This window comes from Rana temporaria, chromosome 3, assembly GCF_905171775.1.
Source record: "Rana temporaria chromosome 3, aRanTem1.1, whole genome shotgun sequence".
NCBI lineage: Eukaryota > Metazoa > Chordata > Amphibia > Anura > Ranidae > Rana > Rana temporaria.
The window spans coordinates 16,980,792-16,998,084 of NC_053491.1; the positions used below are offsets into that span (position 1 = coordinate 16,980,792).

At 43.5% G+C, this 17,293-nt stretch overlaps 1 protein-coding gene across 2 annotated transcripts in view; it reads left to right on the top strand.

The window, feature by feature from the left end:
- The window catches only part of PCSK6 (proprotein convertase subtilisin/kexin type 6), a 314,800-nt gene that overhangs the window by 233,877 nt on the left and 63,630 nt on the right, over positions 1–17,293 (top strand). Inside the window, exons 10-13 of one of the 2 annotated variants that reach the window (XM_040342313.1) lie at positions 1,465–1,568; positions 6,562–6,679; positions 8,599–8,787; positions 10,958–11,094. In XM_040342313.1, the coding sequence (XP_040198247.1) occupies positions 1,465–1,568; positions 6,562–6,679; positions 8,599–8,787; positions 10,958–11,094 (548 nt within the window). Of the gene's footprint in view, positions 1–1,464; positions 1,569–6,561; positions 6,680–8,598; positions 8,788–10,957; positions 11,095–17,293 lie in introns of those variants that run through there. The other variant, XM_040342314.1, reaches the window with a different exon arrangement.

Consider the following 17,293-nt stretch of genomic DNA (forward strand, 5'->3'; position numbering starts at 1 on the left):
TGTTCTGCCTATCACGATCTCCCTCTCGTACTTTCGTCTATCACGGACGAGAGGGCAATCGTGATAGGTGGAACACTGAGCACAGTGTTTGCTGGGAAACCGAGTGTTCTGCCTGTGTTCAAACACTGTGTTCAGTGTTCCGCCTATCACGATCGCCCTCTCGTTCGTGATAGACGAGAGGGCGATCTTGATAGACGGAACACTGAATACAGTGATTTCTGGGAAACGGAGTGTTCAGCCTATCACGGAACAGCACAAGGAGGGTGAGTTTTTAAAACTGCACAGCTGCCGTATGAATATGTCAGACTCGGGTACACAGATCGGATTCTGCAATGGGCACGGTGAGGTCGGGCTGCAAAGGTGCCGGGGGAACCAACTGGATCCTGCCATGGGGGAGTTGAAGAGCTGCACAGTGAGGTCAGGCTGCGAATGGGCACGGTGAGGTCGGGCTGCGAATGGGCACGGTGAGGTCGGGCTGCGAATGGGCACGGTGAGGTCGGGCTGCGAATGGGCACGGTGAGGTCGGGCTGCGAATGGGCACGGTGAGGTCGGGCTGCGAATGGGCACGGTGAGGTCGGGCTGCGAATGGGCACGGTGAGGTCGGGCTGCGAATGGGCACGGTGAGGTCGGGCTGCGAATGGGCACGGTGAGGTCGGGCCGCGAATGGGCACGGTGAGGTCGGGCCGCAAATGGGCACGGTGAGGTCGGGCCGCAAATGGGCATTGTTGACCCTCTTTTCCGCTTACAGTAGCTGCTGCCTTCTCACCCTCGGCTTATACTCGAGTCAATTCATTTTCCCAGTTTTTTTGTGGTAAAATTAGGTCCTCGGCTTATACTCGAGTATGTACGGTACATCATTTATACCCTGAAGGTTTTTTTTATTGAGGAGAAAAAATAAAGCCTTCTGTGTGCAGCAGCCCTCCTCGGCCCCCCCTAATACCTACCTGAGGTCCCTCTCTGTCCAGCGATGTCCACAAGTCCCTCAGCCTTCCGAGATTCCCCTTCCTGATTGGCTGAGACACAGCAGCAGCGCCATTGGCTCCCGCTGCTGTAAAAGTCAGCTAGCCAATCGGGGGAGAGGGGGTGGGGCCAGGTCGGGGCTCTGTGTCTGTATAGACACAGCAAACTGTGACGCAGCTTGGGTGCCCCCCCCCCCAAGCAAGCTGCTTGCTGTGCGGGCACTGAATGGGAGTGAGGGTTCAGGATCACAGAAGAGGGACCCGAGAAGAGGAGGATCCGGGCTGCTCTGTGCAAATCCTCTACAGCGGAGCAAGCAAGTATAACATGTTTATTATTTTTATAGGAAAAAAACAAGACTTTATAATCACGTTAAGCTTTACAAAATGTAGCTTTTTAGTATTCGGTGTTATCACTTTATACTATAATTTGTTTATTTGGAAGAGGGTTGGTTGCATTAATAATTCCTATTTCGGGACCTCATTTGGCTTTTTTTTTTTAATGCAGCCCAATGCTGAACTGGAGAGACGTCCAACATCTCCTGGTGAAGACGTCACGATCTGTCCACCTCCGGGCCCCCGACTGGAGAACAAATGGAGCCGGGCGCAAAGGTCAGAGAAAGCCAGATGATTAGTAGTACGAGGCATTATGTGCGTCTCATTCTGCGCTCTACCCAAAGACCGCTTGGCTCTCCTCCCTGGATTATTTCAGCGTGCTTTTCATTGAACTCTTTTGACCTAATTGAGTGAAACGTGATCCACGATTTTTTTTTATTTTTTTAGGGAGGATATTTAACATAATTCTCGGCCGTGGAGTTGTGTTCATGTTACACAAGCTTCAGCTGATAAAACATTCGCCTTTCCAAAGATCTCAATGTGTGGCCGCTGAGGGGGTCAGAGCGAGCGCATTCGGCTTCAGTTACTAAAATCCTAGAACGCTGCACATTCCTCGGCTGCTACAGGTGTCTGCCCATAATCTGCTACTAAATTGTTTAACTTTTTCTTAACCTTCTATCTAGTGTAAGGGCCAGTTCACACTACTGGAAAACACCACAGTTGTATTTACCGCCCCCCTCTGGGGTTACACCATGACCGTTTTTTTTTTTATTGGAGCGTACCAATACTTTTGGTTAAGTACTTGCTGATGCTGAGTACCGATACTCTGCGGTGTGATTAGCGATAGGCAGTTTATTAAAATGTTATAACTCGCAAAGTAAATATTAGACATGTGCAATTTGTTAGGTTCTGAATTCATTATTTGCGAATTATCCAAATTAACGAAAGGCCAATTAATATTTTTTTTTCCAAACACCAATTTTTTAAAACCACAAAAGTTCTAAAAGTGAAAATCCAAAACTAATAACAAACTATTAAATTATAGGTATTGGAATTCCCTTTTAAATTTGGCTGTTGGTGAATGCATACGAATTTATCCGACGTTACGAATTATACGAAATAACGAATGCTGCATCTAAACAAATGGGATTTAATGAAATAATAAATAATAATTTAAAGTTTTTATTTGTTTTATTAAAATTATTAATTCCCTACGTTTAATTCGTAACTTCAGATAAATTTGTTCACCAACAGCCACATTTGAAAGGAAATTCCAATATCTATAATTTAATAGTTATTCAGATTTTTACATTTTTTGTTTTTACATTTTTGGATTTTTCGTTCTTTTGCATTTTTAGATTTTTCGTTCTTTTGCATTTTTAGATTTTTCGTTCTTTTGCATTTTTAGATTTTTCCAAAGATCTTTTGCATTTTTAGATTTTTTTTTCTTGTGAATTTTTGGATTTTTGTTTTTCGAATTTTTGGATTTTCATTCTTTTAGAACTTTTGAATTCGTTACGCTCCATTCATTTTAGATGTGGCATTCATTATTTCGGATAATTTGTAACTTTGGATAAATTTGTATAATTTAAGTTCACTAACAGCCAAATATGAAAGGACATTTTTTTTATTGGAGCGTATCAAAACTTTTGGTCAAGTGCTTGCTGATGCCGAGTACCGATACTCTGCGGTGTGATTAGAGATAGGCAGTTTATTAAAATGTTATAAGACTCACAAAGTAAATATTAGACATGTGCAATTCGTTACATTCTGAATTCGGAAGTATCCAAATTAACGAAAGGCCAATTAACAATTTTTTTTGAACGCCAATTTTTTAAAAGAACGACAATTTTAAAGAGCGAAAATCTAAAAATTAGAAAATCCAAAATAACTAATAACGAACTATTAAATTATAGATATTGGAATTTCCTTTCAAATTTGGCTGTTAGTGAATGAATACGAATTTATCTGAAGTTACGAATTAATCCGAAATAACGCTTGCCGCATCTAAACAAATGGAATTTAATGAATTAATAATAATAAATAATAATTTCAAGTTTTTATTAATTTGTTACATTCCATTTGTTTAATTCGAAACTTCAGATACATTTGTAGAATTTATGTTCAACAGCCACATTTGAAAGGAAATTCCAATACCTATAATTAATAGTTATTCAGATTTTTACATTTTTGTTTTTTTTAATTTTCGGATTTTTCGTGTTTTTTTTTTTTTTTGCATTTTTAGATTTTTCTTCTTTAGAATTTTTGGATTTTCGTTCTTTTGAATTCGTTTAGATGTGGCATTCATTATTTTGGATAATTTGTAACTTCGGATAAATTTGTATAATTTATGTTCACTTACAGCCAAATTTGAAAGAAAATTCCAATACCTATAATAAATTGTAGTTATTCATATTTACATTTTTTTTTTTTAATTTTCTGATTTTTCGTACTTTTGCATGTTTGGATTTTTGGTTTTTTGGACTTTTGAATCTTTGGATTTTCGGTCTTTTGGATTTTCGGTCTTTTTGATTTTCGTTATTTTGCATCTTTGGATTTTCGCTCTTTTGCTTTTTTTTTTATTTTCTTTTTTTTAAATTTTTGGATTTTCGGTCTTTTGGATTTTCGGTCTTTTGGATTTTCGGTCTTTTGGATTTTCGGTCTTTTGGATTTTCGGTCTTTTGGATTTTCGGTCTTTTGGATTTTCGGTCTTTTGGATTTTCGGTCTTTTGGATTTTCGGTCTTTTGGATTTTCGGTCTTTTGGATTTTCGGTCTTTTGGATTTTCGGTCTTTTGGGTCTTTTGGATTTTCGGTCTTTTGGATTTTCGATTTTTTGGAATTTTGATTTTTTGGATTGTTAGTATTTTGGATTTTTTGATTTTCGGTCTTTTTGAATTTTTTGATTTTCATATGTTGCATCTTTGGATTTTCGCTCTTTTGCATTTTTTGGATTTTCATTCTTTTGGATTTTCATTCTTTTGGATTTTCATTCTTTTGGATTTTCGGTCTTTTGGATTTTCGGTCTTTTGGATTTTCGGTCTTTTGGATTTTCGGTCTTTTGGATTTTCGGTCTTTTGGATTTTCGGTCTTTTGGATTTTCGGTCTTTTGGATTTTCGGTCTTTTGGATTTTCGGTCTTTTGGATTTTCGGTCTTTTGGGTCTTTTGGATTTTCGGTCTTTTGGATTTTCGATTTTTTGGAATTTTGATTTTTTGGATTGTTAGTATTTTGGATTTTTTGATTTTCGGTCTTTTTGAATTTTTTGATTTTCATATGTTGCATCTTTGGATTTTCGCTCTTTTGCATTTTTTGGATTTTCATTCTTTTGGATTTTCATTCTTTTGGATTTTCATTCTTTTGGATTTTCGGTCTTTTGGATTTTCGGTCTTTTGGATTTTCGGTCTTTTGGATTTTCGGTCTTTTGGATTTTCGGTCTTTTGGATTTTCGGTCTTTTGGATTTTCGGTCTTTTGGATTTTCGGTCTTTTGGATTTTCGGTCTTTTGGATTTTCGGTCTTTTGGATTTTCGGTCTTTTGGATTTTCGGTCTTTTGGATTTTCGGTCTTTTGGATTTTCGGTCTTTTGGATTTTCGGTCTTTTAGATTTTTTAATTTCATTGAAATACGAATTCGTAGCAAAGCGAATTGCACATGTCTAACGAGCACCAATACTTTTGCTGATACCGAGTACTGATGCTCTGCGATGCAATTTGCGTCAAAACAAATTGAATGGGCGCAAATCACACTGAAAAGCATTGCATGCGATTTGAACAGGAATGCAGTGCGATTTCCCCCACCGCTCCTGTGTGTGAACCCAGTAAAGAAAGTGAAGTGTCATGTAGTGCAGCAATAGGCAGTTTGTTAAAATGTTAGAACAACTCACTCGGGTGAATATTTACTTGTACTGTGGACGTTTCTGTTTTTCTAAAAACTGTTCAGGGTAAGTGTTGAGTTTAAAGTCTTACCACATCATACCATCTGAAGCCAGCCATAGATGATGCGATTTTTATTTCCTGCAACCACAGCTTGCAATAAAGAAAATCACTAGATTTCCCCATCAACACAGTCAATGTTGAGGCTATAGCCATTGGTAATAATCACATACCGAAAATCCGACATGTTGGTTGTAACAAAGTTGATCTTAGAATCGACTTCGGTACATTCTGCCTGCCCATAGTTTGAATCTTGGCTCGTCCCTTCTGAACTGGCCTTCCGAACTGGCCAAGAGTCAAACCATCAATGGCCGACTTGAGGTGGCCTGAAGTTCACGAGGCAGACACCCTCAGGTGCCAAACACTTGTTTTATTTCAGTGTGCCAAAATAGCCATACAACCCAAGCTTTCGGTTCTCCCACAACCTTGATTATGAGTTCTTGGTGTTGTCTCCTCCCCCCGATGCTTTTGCCTCCATATTGACCACCAAATACACAAGTGGCCTCACTAGCCCATAGAAAGGCATAGGGCAGTGATCAGTGGTGTATTTAGGTTTTGTGCTGCCCTAGGCCTGACTAAATTCATGCACCCCCTAATTTAAATACGACCCACCCTTCCTGTCAAAGCCACACCCCTTCCTATTTAAGACCCTGCCCTATCATCTGTAGACTACAAGTCCCAGCAAAAACAAGGCTGCCACCAGTCCTCCAAACACAAAACAATGAGACTGCACAGCCTTCCACCCCCTCCCATACACTCACTCCTTGGCTGCCATACACTTCGGCTCCCCACTCTCCCCTTACAATGGTGTCCTCCTACCTGAGTCTGGGCTGGATGTCACGCTGCATGGTGAAGCAGTGGGCGGGATTTCTGAAGAAGACACATCCAGGCTCCCAGACCCCGGCGCACCGCAAGGCTGCAAATAACTCTGCACTGGTCAGGCACCTCAGAGGCTGTATGTGAGCCGGGAGGAGGCCGCGGAAGCCGGGACTCGGGAGGACGGGTCAGGGGGATGTTTTTGTGCAGGGGGGGCGCTGCCCCCCGCAAAGTGCCGGCCTAGGCCAAAATACAGCCCTGCCAGTGATGGCGAACCTTGGCACCCCAGATGTTTTGGAACTACATTTTCCATGATGCTCACGCATTCTGCAGTGTAGTGGAGCATCATGGGAAATGTAGTTCCAAAACATCTTGGGTGCCAAGGTTCACCATCACCGGCATAGGGTTTCAAATGGAGGATAAAACCATAATGGAGACTGTGGCTGATATCTACATAAAAGCCTGGGGGTGGTCTGTATTTTATAGTGAAAGACCAGATTTGTCAGACTTTTATTCTTTTCAGTCAGCCATCTTTATGGCTTTGGATTGGTGGATGCCGAAGCTATGGTCGTTGAAGCCAAGAAATGGAAATCCGTGCCATCACAACATGTCTGTATAGGAGCCTCAGACCGAAGGCCAAGGTAAGCGCTGATGTTATGGGGATGGGGAAGAGTTAAAATGTGTTGTTTTGAGTCTGTTGAAATGCCTGTTGCTATGCGCTCCCACGAAATCTGCCTTTGAAATCACCTAGGATTCTGACATCATCTCCCTCTAATGCTCCTGGGAAATGTGTGTCATCATTTCCCAGGATGCAGTGCGCTGTCCAATTATCACTCCCCATCCAAGACTTCCAGGAAGTAAGTGCTTGTAGGCTTCACAATGCCCACAAGCAAAATGACAACGGTGTGGACATAGTTTTATAAACTATCTTTTTTGAATATCTATGCGGATCGGCGGCGGATTGTAAAATAGTAAGTGACCGGATCTATAATATAAAAACGCAGGATGAAAGGACATACATTTAAAAGATGCTAATTGTGGTTGGAACTCCGCTTTAAGGTGAAAACATTTTATCCTTTACAACTCCTTTAACTCTGTGTGGCAAGACTGGGCACAGATGATGGGAAATCTTATACTCTATATCAGGGGTCTCAAATTACCTGAGGGCCACGACAAGTTTTCATATGCCATGGGGGGCCGCATGCAAACTTTCAAACTTCAAAAACAACAGTACTGGTGTCAGCGAACACATTATTAACCCCCAGCACTGGTGTCAGCGAGCGCATTATTACCACCAGCACTGGTGTCAGCGAGCGCATTATTACCACCAGCACTGGTGTAAGTCAGGGTTTGACAGATTTGCTTGGAATCTAGGAGCCAGCTAAAAAAGTTAGGAGCCAGAAAACGCACCCCGTCCCGACGAGCTTGCGCGCAGAAGCGAACACATACGTGAGCAGCGCCCGCATATGTAAACGGTGTTCAAACCACACATGTGAGGTATCGCCGCGATTGGTAGAGTGAGAGCAATAATTCTAGCTCCTCTGTAACTTAAAACATGCAACCTGTGGATTTTTTTAAACGTCGCCTATGAAGATTTTAAAGGGTAAAAAAGTTTGTCGGCATTCCACAAGCGGACACAATTTTGAAGCGTGACATGTTGGGTATCAATTTACTCGGCGTAACATTATCTTTCATAATATTAAAAAAAATGGGGATAACTTTACTGTTGTCTTATTTTTTAATTAAAAAAAGTGTAATTTTTTCCCAAAAAAGTGCGCTTGTAAGACCGCTGCGCAAATACGGCGTAACAGAAAGTATTGCAACGATCGCTATTTTATTCTCTAAGGTGTTAGGATAAAATATATATATAATGTTTGGGGGTTTTCTTTAGAGGGAAGAATATGGCAGTGAAAATAGTGAAAAATTACATTAGAATTGCTGTTTATCTTGTAATTCTTAACTTGTAATACCAACGGCCACCACCAGATGGCGCCAGCTCACATCTGGTGGTAATAACTTGTAATACCAACGGCTCACCACCAGATGGCTCCAGCTCCAGATGGCCCTCACTTCCACCCTGCCTGCGGGCCATTTATAACTGGTCCGCGGGCCGCAAATGGCCCGCAGGCCGGTACTTTGAGACCACTGCTCTATATTGTGACGAAAAATAAATTATTTCGGTTTTACATCCACTTTTATTTTTAGGGTGGAACTCCGCTTTAAATGTGAGTCAATAGTTTGCCTACACTAACTTCTAGCAGACACTAGAGCAGTGATGGCGAACCTTGGCACCCCAGATATTTTGGAACTACATTTCCCATGATGCTCATGCACTCTGCAGTGCAGTTTAGCATCATGGGAAACGTAGTTCCAAAAACATCTGGGGTGCCGAGGTTCACCATCACTGCACTAGAGTGTGCTGCCATGTTAATTATACATTGTATGCAAAGCTTACCACAAGCTTTGCATACAATGCATAACATTTTTTCCCCCCAAATAAAATGTCAGTTTTCATTGTTTATAATATGGAAGCTTTTCACCTGTGTATACCGTTCTACAGGTTCATCAGAGCTGATCAGCTGATTCGCACTACAACCCAGACCAGTGCGTGCGCAGATAACAGTGCGCAACATGTGGCATACTTGGAGCATGTTGTTGTCAGAGTCACCATATCTCATCCACGAAGAGGAGACCTGCAAATCAGCCTCATTTCTCCATCGGGGACAAAGTCCCAGCTGTTAGCGAGAAGGTAAGTTCAAGAGGAAGCCTGCTTCAACCTAAAGCATTTTTTTGGTTCTGAATAGAGCTGGGGGAAGGGGGTGGAGGCCTGGGGACCATCGGGCCCCTTACAGGTGTAATGCAAAAAAAAATTAAATAATAAAACGGAAGGGGGCCTGTAAGGGGCCCTAGGGACCATTGGGTCCCTTACATGTGTAATGCAAAAAAAATATAAAAAAAAATGGGAGGGGGCCAACCGGGCCCCTGGGGACCATCGGGCCCCTTACAGGTGTAATGTAAAAAATAAATACAAATTTAAAATAAAACGAGGGGGGCCAGGATTGTTGGTTGAACCATGCACTCGTAGTGTAAAGAGCAGTCTCAACTTCCGCTAATGACCATTTTGCAGTACTTTGCTCACGCAATATCTTAGTGTGAACTTATCATTTGCTCAGAACTTGAAATTGTGACCAGGTTGGTGAGCGTGGGTTTAACCACTTAAGGACCACCTCCTGCACATATACATCGGCAGAATGGCACGGCTGGGCACAAGCACGTACAGGTACGTCCTCTTTAAGTGGCCAGCCGTGGGTCACGGGCACGCGCCCGCAACCCGGTCCGAAGCTCCGTGGGACTCGCGGACCCGATCACCGCTGGAGTCCCGCGATCGGTCCCCGAAGCTGAAGAACGGGGAGAGGTGAGTGTAAACACAGCTTCCCCGTTCTGCACTGTGGCGCCGTCATCGATCGTGTGTTCCTGTCACGTACCTGGTACAGAGCAGAGCCTGACGTGCAGGGAGCAGCAACCCTTTCTCCTCTGACTCCGGAACCCCTGGTAGAGCAGACAGGGAGCGCTAGAGTTCAGCGTCGCACAAGCGCCTGGTAAGATGCTGTGCAGTTCTGCGGTGGTCTCCTGAAGACTCCGGGGATGCTGTGCAGGAACTGCGGAGATGCTGGGATGACCGGACAACAGGAGCTTGGTGCAGACAGCTGGAAACAGTCAGCAGGTGGGAGGTGTACTGTAGTGCTGATACAGGCAGAGTCAGGCAGGCCGGGTCAAATACAGGCGGGCGGATCAGGTACAGAAGGGAGACAGCAGCAGAGTCGTGGTTCAAGCCGGATCAGCAACCGGCGGGCAGCAAACCGTTGGAAGGAGGAGGCAGGAGCGGAGTCAGACAAGCCGGAGGTCAGGGCAGGTGGAATTCAGAAGGGTCAAAGGCAAGCCAGGTTCACAGGAACGGAAGACAATCAGGTAGCAAGTGTCAGGTAGGGTAAACAGGAACGCTGATGACTGAGCAGCAAGAGGCTATGGGATGAGCCCCATTAAATAGCCTAAACTGGAGCCAAAATGGCGTCATCACGTGCCCGCGCGCCGTTGCCGCGATTGCGCGTGCCCGCCGATGTGCCGCGAACGCATGCTCCCGTGCGCGCTGGCGTGCCATTAGCGCCACCTAGTGGCCTACCAAGTCTAATATAGGGAACTACAATCAATGACGTCTCACCTGCAGCCACACCCCCCTACAGTTAGAAACACGGATGAGGTCACACTTAACCCCTTCAGCGCCCCCTTGTGGTTAACTCCCAAACTGCAATTGTAATTTTCACAGTAAACAATGCATTTTTAATGCATTTTTTGCTGTGAAAATGACAATGGTCCCAAAAATGTGTCAAAATTGTCCCATGTGTCCGCCATAATGCCGCAGTCACGAAAAAAATCGCTGATCGCCGCCATTAAAATAATAAATATGCAATAAAACTATCCCCTATTTTGTAAACGCTATAAATTTTGCGCAAATCAATCGATAAACACTTATTGTTTTTTTTGTTTTTTTTCAAAAATAGGTAGAATACGTATCGGCCTAAACTGAGGAAAAAATATTTTTTTATGTTTTTGGGGGATATTTAATATAGCAAAAAGTAAAAAATATTGAATTTTTTTCAAAATTGTCGCTCTATTTTTGTTAATGGCGCAAAAAATAAAAACCGCAGAGGTGATCAAATACCACCAAAAGAAAGCTCTATTTGTGGGGAAAAAAGGACACCAATTTTGTTTGGGAGCCACGTCGCACGACCGCGCAATTGTCAGTTAAATCGACGCAGTGCCGAATCGCAAAAACTGGCCAGGTCCTTTACCTGCCTAAAGGTCCGGGTCTTAAGTGGTTTAATGGGTTTTCATCAAATTAACAGCTGATCTGTTTCCAGGACATTTGATTACTCCAATGAAGGATTTAAGAACTGGGAGTTTATGACCGTCCATTGCTGGGGAGAAAAAGCCGAAGGTGAATGGATGCTGGAAATTCATGATATACCATCCCAGTTGCGCAATCCGGAGACTCAAGGTAATTGTACGATATGTCGGTGGTTGAAATACAAGCAATTGTAAAGCGTGATAATGAATACATGATTATGTGTGCAAAATTAACACTCCATTTTGACTGGTCGGCTTCCAATACTTGGTCGCTTTCACACTACTGCACCACCCCCGCGATTTGGCCGCGATTTCAGGGAATGCCTGTGTAACTGGCATCAAAGTCAGACCAAAGTAGTGCAGGGACTACTTTGAAGTCAGAACTATTGACGTTGTACTAATATGGATGGTTGTCATTGGAAATCATGGGGGAACGACTTGTCATGCTACTTTGCCATCACAAATCGTGGGACAAGTCATACAAGTGTGAAAGGGGCCTTAGTATTTATAAGGAAATATTGATGGCACCTCATCTTTTCATATAGTCAGACCCAAATATAGAAAATGTATGGGATTTTCCTAGTTTCCCCGAAAATAAGCCCAGGTCTTTATTTATATTTATTTTGGCAACAAAAGACACAGTAGGGCTTATTTTCGGGCTAGGTCTTACCATGTAATGTGATGTCTTCTCTCCCCCTCTCCCTCCCTGCCTGTTAGGAATCCCCTGTGTGAACCGAGTTAAAATGCTTGTAAAATCCTATAATCCTCTCTATTACAGTATTATATAATGTACAATGTGTGTGTTTCTGTAATATAATTGTGCCAAATACTTTCTTTATAGCGCCGCTCTGCGCTTCTTTGACCCGCCGGAGCTCTTTCCCGCAACTATATTACAGAAGCGCACACATTGTAAATGATAGAATACTGTAATAGAGTGAGTTAACTGCTTCCTGACCAACGCACAACTATATACGTCGACCGCATGGCACGGACAGACAGAAGGACGAATATAGACATCCCCTTTAAGAAGCCGGCATTGTGGGTGCGCACGCCCGCTGGGAGCTCCGTGACGCCGACCGTGGGTCTCGCGGACTCTATATCCGCGGGCATATCCGCGATCATGTCACGGTGACGAAGAAGTAAACAAGCATTTCCCCAGTCTTCCTAGGTACAGGACAGTGTACACAGCTTCCTGTAATCTGAAGCTGTGGTGTCACAGTAAGCCCATCCCCCCTACTGTTAAAACACGTCCCTAGGACACACTTAACCCCTTCAACGCCACCTAGTGGTTAACCCCTTCACAGTAATTTTCACAGTAATCGTTGCATTTTTATAGCACTGATCGCTGTAAAAATGACAATGGCCCCAAGAATGTGTCAAAGGTGTCCGATGAGTCCGCCATAATGTCGCAGTCACAATAAAACTTTCTGATCGCCGCCATTACTAGTAAAAAAAAAAATTTATAAAAATTCCATAAAACTATCCCCTATTTTGTAGGCGCTATAACTTTTGCGCAAACCGATCAATAAACAATTTTTTTTTTTACCAAAAATATGTAGAAGAATACGTATCGCCCTAAAATGAGGGATTTTTTTTTTTTTTTTTATGTAAAAAAAAAAAAAAGGGGGAATAAGGTTGAGACTTTAAATGAGGCATATGATAAACAACCATAGGCCTTCATCCCTGTATATGTATTGAAGGGGGGGAGGTTTTGGGACTTTAAATGAGATGCGTTTTTAGCAATATGCAATTATTTAAAAATAATTAAATATATATATAATTCTTTTTGAATAATTGCATATTGCTAAAAACGCATCTCATTTAAAGTCCCAAAACCTCCCCCCCTTCTAAAAATGTTTTTTATATATTTTTTGGGGATATTTATTATAGCAAAAAGTAAAAAAAAAATTCAAAATTGTCGCTCTATTTTTGATTATAACGCAAAAAATAAAAACCACAGAGGTGATCAAATACCACCAAAAGAAATCTCCATTTGTGGGGAAAAAAGGATTCAAATTTTGTTTGGGAGCCACGTCGCACGACCGTGCAATTGTCGAAGCGACGCAGTGCCGAATCACAAAAAGTGGCCCAGTCATTGACCAGCAAAATGGTCCGGGGCTTAAGTGGTTAAAGGATTTTACAAACATTTCGAACTAGGGCTTATTTTCGGGGTAGGGCTTACATTGCAGCCGTCCTGCAAAAATAACGCTAGGTGTTTTTCTGGGCAGGTCTTGGTTTTTCTGGGCAGGTCTTGGTTTTTCTGGGCAGGTCTTGGTTTTTCTGGGCAGGTCTTGGTTTTTCTGGGCAGGTCTTGGTTTTTCTGGGCAGGTCTTGGTTTTTCCTGGGCAGGTCTTGGTTTTTCCTGGGCAGATCTTGGTTTTTCCTGGGCAGGTCTTGGTTTTTCTGGGCAGGTCTTGGTTTTTCTGGGCAGGTCTTTGTTTTTTTGGGCAGGTCTTTGTTTTTTTGGGCAGGTCTTGGTTTTTTTGGGCAGGTCTTGGTTTTTCTGGGCAGGTCTTGGTTTTTCCTGGGCAGGTCTTGGTTTTTCCTGGGCAGGTCTTGGTTTTTCTGGGCAGGTCTTGGTTTTTCTGGGCAGGTCTTGGTTTTTCTGGGCAGGTCTTGGTTTTTCTGGGCAGGTCTTGGTTTTTCTGGGCAGGTCTTGGTTTTTCCTGGGCAGGTCTTGGTTTTTCCTGGGCAGGTCTTGGTTTTTCCTGGGCAGGTCTTGGTTTTTCTGGGCAGGTCTTGGTTTTTCTGGGCAGGTCTTGGTTTTTCTGGGCAGGTCTTGGTTTTTCTGGGCAGGTCTATGTTTTTCTGGGCAGGTCTAGGTTTTTCTGGGCAGGTCTTGGTTTTTCTGGGCAGGTCTTGGTTTTTTTGGGCAGGTCTTGGTTTTTCTGGGCAGGTCTTGGTTTTTCCTGGGCAGGTCTTGGTTTTTCCTGGGCAGGTCTAAGTTTTTCTGGGCAGGTCTAGGTTTTTCTGGGCAGGTCTAGGTTTTTCTGGGCAGGTCTATGTTTTTCTGGGCAGGTCTATGTTTTTCTGGGCAGGTCTATGTTTTTCTGGGCAGGTCTATGTTTTTCTGGGCAGGTCTATGTTTTTCTGGGCAGGTCTTGGTTTTTCCTGGGCAGGTCTTGGTTTTTCTGGGCAGGTCTTGGTTTTTCCTGGGCAGGTCTTGGTTTTTCCTGGGCAGGTCTTTGTTTTTCTGGGCAGGTCTTTGTTTTTCTGGGCAGGTCTTTGTTTTTCTGGGCAGGTCTTTGTTTTTCTGGGCAGGTCTTTGTTTTTCTGGGCAGGTCTTTGTTTTTCTGGGCAGGTCTTGGTTTTTCCTGGGCAGGTCTTGGTTTTTCCGGGCAGGTCTAGTTTTTTCTGGGCAGGTCTAGTTTTTTCTGGGCAGGTCTAGGTTTTTCTGGGCAGGTCTAGGTTTTTCTGGGCAGGTCTAGGTTTTTCTGGGCAGGTCTAGGTTTTTCTGGGCAGGTCTATGTTTTTCTGGGCAGGTCTATGTTTTTCTGGGCAGGTCTATGTTTTTCTGGGCAGGTCTATGTTTTTCTGGGCAGGTCTATGTTTTTCTGGGCAGGTCTATGTTTTTCTGGGCAGGTCTATGTTTTTCTGGGCAGGTCTATGTTTTTCTGGGCAGGTCTATGTTTTTCTGGGCAGGTCTATGTTTTTCTGGGCAGGTCTAGGTTTTTCTGGGCAGGTCTAGGTTTTTCTGGGCAGGTCTAGGTTTTTCTGGGCAGGTCTAGGTTTTTCTGGGCAGGTCTTGGTTTTCTGGGAAACACGGTACCATCTGAAACCAGCAACATTAAAACACTCAATTCCTGATGAGTGCTCTAAAGTATAATGGGAACTCTAATGGAGACCCTGATGTAATGAGGGCTTTGATGGGAACCCTGATCTAAAGGGGGACTTGGGCGCAACCGAAGTACGGTAGGCTGTCATGTAAAGAGAGGTCTCTGATAGTCTAAAGCAGTGGTTCTTAACTTGGGTTTGATCGAACCCCAGGAGTTCGGTGAGTGAGTCTCCGGGGTTCGGCAGAGGTCACACAGGGCCGGCCGCCAATACAAGGCAGGGGCTAACGGGTGCCCTGGTCGATATCATTTCTTATAGGAGGGGGGGCACAGCCGCACGTGATGCTCTGCCACGGCTGCGGCCAGCGGCACTGTACAAATTGTGTGCCGAGTGCACTCCTGCACCCGGGACCGTCACCTCCCGGCTCCCTTTCCTGTCTGCTGCAGCCTGTTTACTCCCCCTGTGAAGGAGTCTCTTGGTCCCTTCCAGCGGCGTGACATCACTCCACTCACGGCCGGAAGGGGGGGGGGGGACTCGGATCGCTGCGCAGAGAGCTTTGTCTCGGCGCTGCCTGTGACAAGGCAAGGACTAGTCTCGAGGAGCCTGCCTGACTAGTGGAATTTGAACCTAGCAGACAGTGTGCTAAAAAAAAGACTACTGAACTTGTTTAAAAGTAAGTAGAACCTGTTAAGAGCATATCATTAAATAGCTGGATTGGGGGGGGGAGGGGAGGAGGCTGACTGAGGTGAGGTGACCAGCACTTTATTAATATAAAATGGCAGATACAATATATATATATATATATAAATAGCAGCCCCACTGTGCCCATCACACGCCGCCACTGTGCCCATCACACGCCGCCACTGTGCCCATCACACGCCGCCACTGTGCCCATCACACGCCGCCACTGTGCCCATCACACGCAGCATCATATTTTATTTTTCCAATTAAGAAGGGTTCGGTGAATACGCATATGAAACTGGTGGGGTTCAGTACCTCCAACAAGGTTAAGAACCACTGGTCTAAAGTTTATTTAAAATTTCTTTACTTTGTTTTAATGAAATTCTTTCTCTGTTCTGAATTATATGCAGATTACAAAAAATGGTTCCAAGTAAAAAATATTCATTTAAATGTAATTTATTTTCATAAAACTGATTTTCTTTTTGACCTGTAAATTTATGTAAAATAAACAATGTGGACCTTGCATTGAAAGGTTTGGAGACCTCTGGCATAAAGCATCCAAGTTTTCCGTTATATGAAGCCTATAAAGTAGGATATTAAATATGAACTGCGTTTCCTTTGGACATAAATCTAGTTGAGTGATGATCAGAAATCCGATTTGGTATGTTAGCACCGTGTCCACTCCTCTCCCCCGGTCCATGCTGAGCTGACATGACTTAATGAGGAGGAACCCAGCCTGACATCAGCTAAATAGTTTTAGACAGCCTGGGCCCCCCAAGGGGCCGCTCACCACAAGCTGTACGCATTGGAGGGCGCGACGCAGAGGCCAACTTGCATTGGAAGTCGAGTGTCAGCCCACGTGCTGAACTCGGATCATACGGCGATTTTTGTGAACATCTGGCAGTGTGCGAGGGGCGGGATGGGTGAGAACATGACTCTGAAATCGGCATTAGTCATGGAGCTTATTCATATTATGTCGTTTTCTCGCGCTATAAACAAAACATTGAGGCAAAAATACGTTCATTTCACAGCTTGCCCACAACTTTATGAACTGTTTCTAAAAGTGAGAGCTTTGCCTGACTTTTTTTTTTTATAGCAAGTGTAGTTGCTTTGCGAAAAGAGTAAATGACTCGCAGTTTATGATCTATAAATAAAATAATTAACCTTGCATTGCGAGCATAATTTGTCCCGGAAGCGCGCTTGTAATCCAAAGCGCTTGTAATCCAAAGCGCTTGTAATCCAAAGCGCTTGAAGCACTTGTAATCCAAAGCACTTGTAATCCCAAGCACTTGTATATCAAAGCGAATTTTCCCATAGGAAATAATGGAAACTCATGTTTTGTTACACAACCATTTATTCATAAGTCTTTCAGTTTATAGTCCATATAAAAAGATTACAGCAATGTGATTGGTTGTGTAACCATAAAATGTCCATCCACAAATGGAAGCCTCCACAAGGGGATTAGAAGGAAAATCCAGCAGGAGCTCCAGAGTATAAAAGAGAAGAGAGGCGCCGCTAAGTGTAGCAATATGGTTACATTTATTGTAGTTACAACATTTAGCAACTCACATGGTTGATGATTAAAAGAGGCACATCTAAGTAGGCAGGTATCCGGAGTAAAGCGATCCACACAGACCGTCCTCCGCACTGCCGACTCTCACCGCTGTCAGCCTGCAATCGCGACCGGGAAGACTACTCTGCAGTAGAACGATCTGAAAGTGACGCTTGAACCGCTCGTGGAAGGGACGACATCAATTGTGATGCGGAGGACGGTCTATGTGGACAGCTTTACCCCGGATCCCTGCATACTTAGATGTGCCTGTTTTAATCATCAACCATGTGAGTTGCTAAATCTTGTACCTTCATTAAATGTAACCATATTGCTACACTTGGAG